General features: G+C 35.5%; 1 protein-coding gene across 2 annotated transcripts in view; it reads right to left on the bottom strand.

Moving 5' to 3' along the window:
• Positions 1-4,422: 4,422 nt before the first annotated feature.
• ZNF518A (zinc finger protein 518A) overlaps positions 4,423-11,564 on the bottom strand; it is a 31,865-nt gene continuing 24,723 nt past the window's right edge. For both annotated transcript variants that reach the window (XM_008577885.1, XM_008577884.1), the window contains exons 5-6: positions 11,141-11,247; positions 4,423-10,992 (exon numbers count right to left, since the gene is read on the bottom strand). In XM_008577885.1, the coding sequence (XP_008576107.1) occupies positions 6,398-10,867 (4,470 nt within the window). In that variant the 5' untranslated portion in view covers positions 10,868-10,992; positions 11,141-11,247 and the 3' untranslated portion in view covers positions 4,423-6,397. The remainder of the gene's footprint in view (positions 10,993-11,140; positions 11,248-11,564) is intronic.

The raw sequence follows: 11,564 nt of genomic DNA, 5'->3' as shown, positions 1-11,564 counted from the left end.
CGGCGGGAGCGCCTCCGCGCTCCCAAGCGGCGCACTGTAGCAGTGCGCCACCGGGCCGGCCCACTAGCTACACTTTTTAAAAAAAATGTTTGTTCTAGGGTATACATCTTTGACTTATCGCAGTCTATACTCAAACAAGACAGTATACCTCCATTTTGCCCTCCTTGCCTTTGTATTACTATTATACATTTTACTTCTACATGTCATAAACCTTTTTTTTTTTTTTTTGCTTTTAAACTACAGAATTTTCATTTGGTTTTTAAAAATTTTTATTGCTTTATGTGCTCTATTTGATGAGGCACTGCCATACATTCCAATTCTTTAAATGTGGTTTCCTTTAGTTCTTTGAATGTATTTAGAACACTTATCCTACATCTGGTACCCCTCAAAAGAAGTTTCTTTTGCCTATTTTTCTCTATGGGTCACTTTTCTGACTTTTGGATATCTTATAATTATGTGTTGAAACTGGGCATTTTAGGTAAGATACTATAGGATCTCCACGTACTTATCCTCCTCTCCCATCCCAGACATTGTTTTTATTTAGTGACTTGGCTGCACTAATTCATGAAGTCTATCTCTTCCAGTGTACAGTCTCTAATGATATTGCTTAACTTTTTGCCCCTGCATTTCTATATTTTAGGAGCAACCCTAGGAAGCCAGGCTTGCTAAGTCAGCAGCATTTAGTGGCCAGCCACTGATTGGTCAAAGGTTGTGCTTAAGCTCCCCAGATCAGTAAGGTTTACACCTTTTACCATTGGATCTGTGTGCTTTCACTACTTAGGGATTTCTACAAGTTTGCCCTTCATTCATCCAAGGACTTGCAGCTTAGAACTTACCTCTCTGGTTACTCCCTGAGATTGTAGCTTTAAGCATGCACACACTCTTCCTGAACACTAGGGATATCTGTGGTTTTATCCAGGCTCTTTCTGTCTGTAATCCTGTCTTTAAGCTTCTAGCTCGTTATCTATTGAAGTGACCACAACTGTTAGCCACCACTTATCGCTAGCTGATTGCTCTATAGTTTTCAAAAATACTCCGGGGTATAAATTGCTTCAGTCTGTTCCAAATAAAATCAGCCCCTATGACAGTTAATTTTAGGCATCAACTTGACTAGATTAAGGAATACCTAGAGAGCTGGTAAAGCATTATTTCTGGGTGTGTCTTTGAGGGTATTTCCATTGGATACTGGTGTGTGATTTGGTGGACCGAGTGGGGAAGACCTGCCCTCAATGTGATTGAGGCACCATCCAATCAGCTAGGGGGCCTGCATAATACAAAAAGGCAGAGGAAAGGTGAATTTCCTCTCCCTCTCACTCCTGGAGCTGAGACACCCTTCTTCTGCCCTTGGACATCAGAACACCAACTCTCAGACCTGTGGACTCTAGCACTTGCACCAGAAGCCCTCAAAATTCTCAGCCCTTCAGCCTGGGATTGAGAGTTACACTGTTGGCTTCCCTGGTTCTGAGGCATTTGGACTTGGACTGAGCCACATCACCAGCATCCCAGCTTGCAGACAACTTGTGGGATTTCTCAGCCTCCATAATCACACAAGCGAATTCCCTTAATAAATCCTCTCATATATCTATATCTATACCTCTATCTATATCCACATTATCTCCTATAGGTTCTGTCTCTCTGGAGAATCCTAATATAGTCCCCTTGTAATGAGCAATGTGTTGAAAGTCTTTGAAGCTCACCCCAATCCTCCCCTGAATAGAACCTCTGTGCTACGGGGCAGGAGGTTGCACAGAATGGAGGATTAATAGAGAATCAGCTCTTCGTTGAATGTCCCAGCCAGATCCTCCCTGCACAGCAGCCGTGCTTTGGGAGGTGGGAGTACCAGTGGGGGGACAAAGCTGTGGAAAATGCATCCTGCCAAATGGGTATACAGTCTTCCACCCAGAAATACTGGGTATCTCCCAGTTAGATCTTTTGGTAGCTTCAAACAACCCTTATTATTTTGTGGCTCTGGGTCTTCTTTTATTGTTTCCCAGTTGACTAGTATTAACTGTTCAGGGAAGCTAATTTTCAGTGTACTCCTTTGGATTTTTCAAGATATTGACATCAAGTCATCTGTAAGCAGTATTTTAGTGTCTCCTAAATTTCACTTTCATTTTGCTTTCCAATCCTTTTACATTAGCAATAACTTATGAAATTGCAGGTATCAATGTTTCACTCCTTAATTGAAAGAAGCATTTCAAGAGCTGCAGCCTGAACATAACCCTCACTTTTTGGTTGAAGCACTCTGAATTATTATGGAAGAATTCTTTTAGCACATAAAAAACATCTTTACTAAGAATGAACATTTAAATTAAGTACCTGACATCTTAGATTTTAGGAAATCATGATTTTTAAAACTGATATATATTTTTCCTATACTAACTCAAAAATTTATGCTGTTGCAATAATTATATTCTCTTTTTAAAGAAAGAAGACTCTCTAAATGTAGAGGCATTGATTAACAGAAGCCCTGTTAGAGAACTAGTCAAAAAGTGACTCAAAGAAGACATCATCAAATTATCTTTCAAGTTACTAATTATATATAAATCAATGAACTTAATCAAAATCAACCATTTCTATTCTCCAGAAAATTTTCTAATGCCACACTCAAATATAACAATGATGCCCTGAAAAATCCCCCGTGCAAGTTTTGCTGGAGGACATCCCCTATGGAGTCAAGATACTTTGCTAAGAACAAGGATCCTAACAAGCTGCTAAGGCAAAGAATAGAGCCAATAACCCAAATGTGGTATATCCCAAGTTAAGTAAGCAGATGTCAATGATGAAAAGGAATTTTATTTTTTAAAAAACAGGGTTACCTGTATGGAATTAATAAATAATATTTTGTTTTCACCTCACCTTCATTCTCTCCTATCCCAAGAACTATTACTTTTTCTTAGCTATTTCAAATCACTAAAAGAACTAATGTCTATTTCCCATCTAACCTGGACTTTACTTCTCACAGCTCTTCTGCTTTATCACATTTTTAATCCCTCCACAAACTGCATTACTCTTAGCACACAAATAACCTATCTACTTCACCTACTAATCATTTTCATTATATTATCTGCATTTTTACACAAACACATCTACCCTGGCAACTTTACATACATAAATTTTAGTTTTTATACTCTGTAACTTTTACACAGATGGTGTACATCATAAACTGTATCAAACCTGTGTTTTTTAATAAAAATCCCATTCTATGAGTAGACCCTTGAGGGAACTCAAGCATTGGTTGATAAACTATAGCTGGTGGGCCAAATCCCACCCACTGCCTGTTTTTGTAAATAGCTATATTAAAACACAACCAAACGTATTCATTTACATATGGTAAATAGCTGCTTCTGCATTATGAGAGTTGAGTAGTTACGACAAAGGTACCTAAGTTATTTACCATATGACCAATTATTGAAAAAATCTGCTGACCCTCAATGAAAACATCTTTCATAAAACAAACTACATTTCAATTTGCTCTACAGAATACTTAGCAAGATTAAAAAAATAGTTCATTTTTCAGAGTTTAAGGAAATGCCATACAGTGAGAGGCCCATTTCAATGAAGATAAACAAATAGGAAGAGGCCGGTCAGTTAGCTCAGTTGGTTAAAGTGTGGTGCTGATAACACCAAGGTCCAAGGTTTGATCCCATACTGGCCAGCTGCCAAAAAAAAAAAAAAAAAAAAAAGGAAAAAAATAAAACAAATTCCTGACACACAGGTGTGACTGCAAAAATTAAACTCTTCAACTGTAATAAGAACCTCAAACTACTGAATACCAGATTTTGGAATGCCATCATTAGCTCAATTTCAGCCAGGAAAAAAGAAAGATATATCATTTTGCTTTTGATTTTCTGCTCTGGCAATAAAGAAGCTCCAAGCAGGTTTGTCTCTTCAGAATAACCTATGTTACCAAAATCAAAAAAGGTCCATCTAGAATATCGGGGCATGAAGCTTATTTTAAACAGCTTTTACAACTTTAAAGCAAGAAGTATGTATCTCAACACTGAATTTATTTTACTGGTATGGCTATTATGAAATGTATCTTTATAGTGCTGCAATTTATTGGCAAAATAGTTCCTTCTCTATCCTCTCTATTCATGGCATGTGATATCTCATAACAGATCTATCCATAACAGAGCATTTCAATTTTATTGCTGTTATGGTACTGACAAGCATAAACCTCTCTATGGCTTACCTTACCAACACAACCATAGTAAAATTATGGTAAGTGCTATCCTCAAATTTTCATCTATGATTTTGCAAAAAAGAAATTCCACACTTTATTTTGTATAGTTCACTAGCCTTTAAACACACACACACACACACACACACACACACACACACACACACACCCTGAAATCTAAATATTTTCCATTAGAATAAAATTCCCATTAGATTTTAACACAGTAAAAAAAATTCTTGTGTAAACACAAACTTAAGATAAATTTAATTGAAGAAAATGTTCATTACAGAAATTAACAATGCTTACCATTCTTTTAAACACCATATACATTATTAATATATACTGCATATTTTCAATCAACTCCATTCTTCGGCTCAATTTAAGAAACACAATTGTAACAGGTTTTATACAAAAAATACTTCACTAAGAAAGTAGACAAAATGCACAAAAACAGTACAAGTATAATGTGCATAGCAAGATAGCTTGAAGCATCTATATATGGCTTTCTTTAAAATAAAACTATTAGGGGAATGGGCCCATTTGGGACCTACTGTTATAGTTGAAATATGTAAACTGTTTCACATCTTTTTAGGCACTTGCTAACAATAGTGTTCAATCCCTGAAAAATGAATTTACCTAAAAAAAAATTTACATCTGAAATAAAAACCAAGAAAATAACATAGGTAAAGTCATATATTCCTTTTAAATTAAACAACCAGTTTATTAGTGCATGCACAGAACTAAACTGAAAGAAAATAAACTTTTTATGTCAAAAAATTTCTGTGCAAAATTTACATAACTGAGAGGTACAAAAATATGTACAGATTTAATGTCTTTGTTATATACAGAAAAGAAGCCCTGAAGTTTTCATCCAATCAATGAAAATGTTAACACTTGTAGTAACAATGTAACAAAAAATCATATAATATATAACTTTGTAATACAAGAAATCCATTATCCAATGATCCAACAAAATTTGATCCAAACTTACAAGGTGAAAAATTTAAATCTATGATTCTGTTGTTGTCATGAAAACACCCTAAACTCTGCCGGACATTTCCCTTAGGAATCTGTCCTAAAGTTTTATGCACCACCACTGAATCCACTGTTAATGCTTCCCTATTTTCAAATGCCAACAATCAGTATATATCTACTTTGGGTTGTCGGTCACACTGAAAAATTGCTAACAAAAATGGTTTGTCCTAATTTGGACATGATCAGATAACAGTAGTAATTAAACAGACAAACATATGATTTGCTTTGCTAAACTAGCTTCAAAATATTGTTTCTGTAGAAAAATTTTTAATTTTCAAGAAAAGCCATTCCCTTGGAAGTGCTTCTATAGTCCACTCTTTTTAAAGGGGTGGCAAGCAAGAAAAAATACGGCCACTTGGTTTATGAAGAAAAAACAATTTAATTCAGATAAGCATAGTTCTGCACAAGGGGATCATTGGAGAATATACTCAAATCCCAGACTTTAAACTACACAAATACCTTATTTAATTCTTCTCTCAAAGCTGCCCGTCTACTGCAATGCTTGACATAACCATTTAGAAAAAGAAAACCACTCTGGGAGGGTGTTCCAATCTCTGACATGGGGCAGAGCTTAACAGGAAAAGAAGATTTACTTGCCAAAAACTCTTCAATCATTATATAAGGTATAATTATAGTGATTAATGTACTTTCAGAGGAGCTTAATAACCTTCAAAAGAACTATATTTAGCAGATGTACAGTAATTAATTTACCCAAGGTCTCAGTATATCTTCACAAATGATGAGAACCTCCTTCAGTTTCATCATGAAAGAGTTCTCCATCTACAGAGGAGCTATACTTATCAGATTCATAAGGCTGGTGGAAGAAGAGAGGGAATGGGGCTGTGACAGCCATTACCCTCTATTAAGAATCACTAAACAACTAAATTGGGAAAATAGTTTTATCAAAATTTCCTTTAGCCCTAACTTCCTAAGAACACATTTTTGAAAAATTAAATCAAAGTATATCTGTGCTGAGATTAGTTTCTTTCAAAATGTATGTATGCAGTGATAGCATTTTCAAATACCACCCATAAAACTTTTGCTCTTCCATGGAAACATAATCAACTTTTGAAATGTTTAATTACAGGTACTATATCAAAGTACAAAATGTCTGCATTATGCTAATTCAACCCATTGTTTTCTAAGGTAATTTTACTTTTCCCTGGTAATTATGGCAAATCATTCTAACATATTCCAGTCCCGAGTAGCTTCCATTAAATGTCTCTGTCCATGACCAGCCCAAGCATCCTGATTGTCAAATACTCTACCACAAAACCAACAGTTAAATTTAGCTTTCAAAACATTTTGAGAGGTAGTTTTCACAATCTGATAGTTGTTTTTGCTTGTCTTTTTGAGTGTTAACTTTAGCACAAATCTTTCTTTCACAGAACTGACAGGTTTAAATGTTTTGTGCCTCTTGGAAAAATCATAGTAAGTTGTTTTAGAAGGGTTACAACAAACTGGTTTCAGTAAAGCATCGATAGTTCTTTTTGACAATGAAACCTTAAGTACGTGTCCGTTAAATTTAGCAATAGTTTTCATTACATTTACTACTTCTGGTGCATCTGCATCAGGATGATTCAAAACTACAACTGGTTGGTTTCTTCTAGGACATTTCACAAGCTGTTTGGAACTAAAAGGGAAAAGCCGCAAAGTTCTGACTGAATCTTTTGAAAGCCTAGGTCTGTTAAATCCAAAAGTTTCATGGACGTCTTCAGATTTAGCCTTTTCTTTACACTTTCTATGCAAAGTTGCTTTTTTTCTTGGAGGTTCTTGGTAACTATCCCTACACTTTCGTTTACAGTTTCTGTTTCTAGATACAAAGTCAGTTTCAGAATCTTTATTTCTTACATGAGTTTTTATTTTTGAAAAATTTTTTTTGGTAGTTTTTTTTCTATTGAAACTTCGCTCAATTGTACAATTTGTTTTACACCTTAATACCCTTGTCTCTGAACGGTCACTGATACATACTGGATCCTCAGAAGATTCTGGGCATGTTGCAGAAGAAGTTATCACAATTTCATTTGCTGGCATCAAATCATCTAGTATGAAGGGTAAGGCATCTCTAGAAGATTCTGGCTCTTTCTGCACTCCTATACTCTGATCAGACAGTACACTGCCCTTTTGCAATGAGGATGCAGAGTTGCTTACTGACAGATTATTAGCAGCAGTCACATTTAAAACAGGGTTAAAAATTTTCAACAATATTCTTTGTGGTGTTCCTTCAGGTTTCTTTGGCTGTATGTTTTGATAATAAGTACTATTTTGGACTAATTTAGGCTTAAGCAGCTCAGTTTTATTTGGCATCACACACTTGAAAAAGACAGCTTGTTTGCCATCAGGCAAGAGGGTATAAAGAGGTGGTTTCGGAAAAATCTCGTTCTGCTGTTTTACTGAATCCAAGATATTCACCTTAGTGCCCTGGTGCTCAGATAGCATAGGAGTAGGAACAGTTTTCACAGAAGAACCTGCTGACGACGTTTTAATAATGTAAGGCCCTTTTAATGGGGGAGTATTTTCTGAGCTACTTTTCATACTCAAACAACTGCCAATGCTGGAACAAAGTGCAGGTGTGAGACAATTATTGTTTGGTTCCAACTTTAAGAAGGGTGTTTTGGAAGGCTCCTTAGCTACAGTTCCACAAGCTTGAGCACTCTCAGTTTTGACAGCTGGTACACCTTCAAGTTTCCCATTATTGAATGTTAAAATCATCCCAGGTTTCTTGTTTAAAAGAAGAGAAGCAGGTACACCTTGTGTATTAACCAATGGAAGTGGTCTTCCTGAAACAACGTGTAATCCAGGCTTGTTGGCAACATGCAATGGTACAAAAAAACCTTTTGGAGTCTGAACAAATATAGGTTTTTTTTGCTCTGAATTTAGAATTGGGCTCTGCACATATAGAGAACCTAAACTTTGTGTAGTGGCTCGTAGTTTGTCTTTTACAAGCTGTTGTGTTATTATTGCATCTGACTGAGTCTTAAGTAATGTGCCAATACCTGAAATTCTAGGTGTCCTCTCTGAATCTCTCACATCTTGTGACATTGATAGTACTTGTTTTTCTTTTCCACTATATTTTAAATTCGGATCATTTGTAGGCACATTAATACCCACACTGCCAGACGGAACTGAGAAGACACCCTGCACTTTGAAGTCTTTTGAAGATTCAACCATTTTGCCTTCTCCTTCATGTTTCTGAAATGACTGGTCACAATGAAGTGGTACTCCTTTATTTGGAATATTACTAGAGTCTTGTTTTACATCAGACTTTATTTTTAATACATCTTGAAGTAATTGGTTTATTTCAGGTGGCAAAAATTCTGATGCCTGTTGGCTCTGGAGAGAGAAAACAGACGTGATTCTAGGCATCATAGGTGAATCAACACTAGAAATGTCATTCCATTGAGATTTCTCAGTCACACTCTCTAAATTTTGATTTTCATTAGTGTACAGGTTTTGTCCATCAATGTTTTGTCCTGTTTCTAAAACACACTGTTCTTCAATTTCAGCTTTCGTCTTTAAAGTTCCATCTTTATCATTTAAAAGGCTAATAGATGCTAACAGGCTATCTGGGTTTGAGCTCTCCTTCCTCACTAGTGATAAAACTGATTCACTAATTGGTGGCTGAACAACAGTTTTGCTTGATGAAGATTCTCTCTGAGGGTTTTCACACATCGCTGTTCCTGAAAACCTACGTCGTTTATTAGAATTATTCACTTTTGAGTAATTGTGAAAAGGTAATGATCCTTGGTTGGAGGATTCAACAGGTAACTCAGAGTTGACATAATTAACACAATAGTTATGCATATCTCCGCTGTTGTATGCACTTGGTTTGGTAGTATAGATGACTTTATCTGGACTTTTAGTGGTGGAACCTACTACCTCAGGGTATCTCTGAGTGATATGATTTCCCCATAAGTCAACATTATCTCTTGTTTCAACTTTTGTGGTCAAATTCGCTGATGCTGTAACCAATTCTGATGTTGCTGGCAAAGAAGATAGGCTTTTATCATAATCCACTGTTTGAAGCATATTATTCTTTTGAGATATCAAAGCCATTTCTTTTTCTGAAATTATTTTCCCTGAAAGTATACGAGATGAACATGAAATTGGACTGGTTGCTTTCATAAAAACTGTGTCACTTAACTCTGTCGTTAATCCTGTTAAAATTCCAGTGATGTCCAATGTCTGGGGCTGTAAGTTACCAGGACTGTCCTTTGCAGCATCTGACTGTGAGCCAGGTGAATATAAATTCTGTTTATTGGTAGGCAACAATTTTATTACAATATGCTGTTTTCCATCCACCATCTTGAAACCCATAAACTTAGCACTGTAGTTAGCGGGAATTGTTATTTTATTATTTTTCACCATTAACACTGTAGGTCCTTGTACAGGAATCTTCAAGAAACCTAAAGTAGTATTTGATCCCTCTTCAGCTCTGTTAGACTGCTCAGAAGACAAAAGAGTTGGCTTTTCTGGCTCTGACTCAGCAGGTTTATTATTCTCACAGTGTAGTCGTTCATCCTTTTCTTCCTTTAAATGCTCTTGAACAAGACTGCTCTGGTCTTCAGATTTAGTCTGTGTTGTGTTCATTTCTTTAAGCACTTGAGTGTTTTTTTCTGTACTTCTGTCACTTCCATCGTTAATTCTCTTACGTTTCCAGAATGTCTTTCTTGAAGCACCTATTTTGCATCTTTTCAGTATTAGCTTAAGTCCTGCTGAAGTCTTTGCCATTGTTTTTTCATATATGTCTTTTTCCAGTTCTTCTTTTGCATATAAATGTTCTTTGTGCAAAGTTATAACATGTCTTACAAGGTGCTCTCTCCTGGTGGCACCATAGCTACAATATTGACAAGTGAAGTGAAAAGTATCGGAATGAACATGAAGGTGCTTCTGAAGCTCTCCTTTGGTGAAACATACATAATGGCATTTACCACATTGATAATGAATTTCATTATGTCTATGAATGTGCTGAACAAATGTGCCAACATCTTGGGTGGAGAATTTGCACTTTTCACATTGAAAATTACCATTAACACGATGTGTGGATGCAAAATGTTTTGTCAAGTCCAGTAAAGTATATACACTCTCATTGTTACAAATGTCACATTTTACTAAAGTGCTTCTATGGGTTTGTCTGTGCTGTTTAAATACCTGGAAATCATTTGCTGAAAAACTGCACATTTCACAAGGATATGAAGGTAATTCACCATGGTGCCACATTTGAAAGTGTTTCTGCAAATCATTTGGGCTATATGGAGTGCTGTCTCGGCATTTTAGACAGTTGAAATTGAGTATTTTTGCAGACATTTTAATACTTTCTTCTTCAGCTCTCTCAGATTTACGAAGCAATATACACTCCTCTATACAGCTTATAGTCTTTATACTGATAGATTTTCTTGCAGTCTGTGGTTTACTCTGAAATAATTTTCTGTATTTGTCAACTTCATGTTTCAATAGGACTTCATTTGGAATATTTATCTTCGGCAAATCAATTTTTACATTTTTTAGTTCATAATGAAAACTACTTTCTGAAATTTTTGGTTTGGGTACTGGTCTAATAGTATCAACTATCTCATTTTTGACATCATAATCTTTGTTTAAAGTAGTTTCTTTTTCATCACAAAATAACTGTTTCTGTTCAGATGGCATGATTTAACAAAAAAGTTCCAATTTTTTTTTCCTGAAAACTCTTGAAGTTATTTGTAATTTAAACAGGAAACAATACTGTGCCAAGACATCTTCAAAATACCAGGATTTTTCCCACATTAACTCACCTAAAATTAAACAAAGAATTGAAATTTTCACCACAAAAATAATAGTAAATTTTGTATCTTTAAATTCATCTGGCATAATCAGGAATGTTAATCAAACCCATAAATTAAAGATACAAAAGACCTGTTAAGTATTTTAAGAACAGCTTACCAAGAAGTTACGGATTGAAGTAAAAATAACACTAATCTGGAAGTCAGGAAATGCAAGCTCTGTGACACTGGGAAAGCTTCAACTTCTCTGCACCTCAGTTTCCTCATCTAAAGAAAACAACAGTTGGATAAGCACCCTTGAACTCTAAGATTTTTATATTAAAGTGATACTACAGTTTTTAAACAGGATTTTAAAAATATTAACAAGAGAGCAGTAAAAACTTAAGTTCTAATTACACGAATGTGGTTTATCCATGTACAATTTACTTCCTCACTTGTTTAACTGATCCTATAGCTATGACCTTGTGAGAATCCCAAGACCTTTCTCTCCAGAATTTCTACTTCCTTAGTTTCTCAGGGATAATCCATGTTTAAAATAAAAGCTTCACTTATCTAACGAGAACAACAACAAAAAGACATTACCT

Source organism: Galeopterus variegatus, unplaced genomic scaffold, assembly GCF_000696425.1.
Source record: "Galeopterus variegatus unplaced genomic scaffold, G_variegatus-3.0.2 Scaffold1597, whole genome shotgun sequence".
Lineage (NCBI taxonomy): Eukaryota > Metazoa > Chordata > Mammalia > Dermoptera > Cynocephalidae > Galeopterus > Galeopterus variegatus.
The sequence above is the reverse complement of the archived record's forward strand: the minus strand, read 5'-3'. Positions and strand labels throughout refer to the sequence as shown.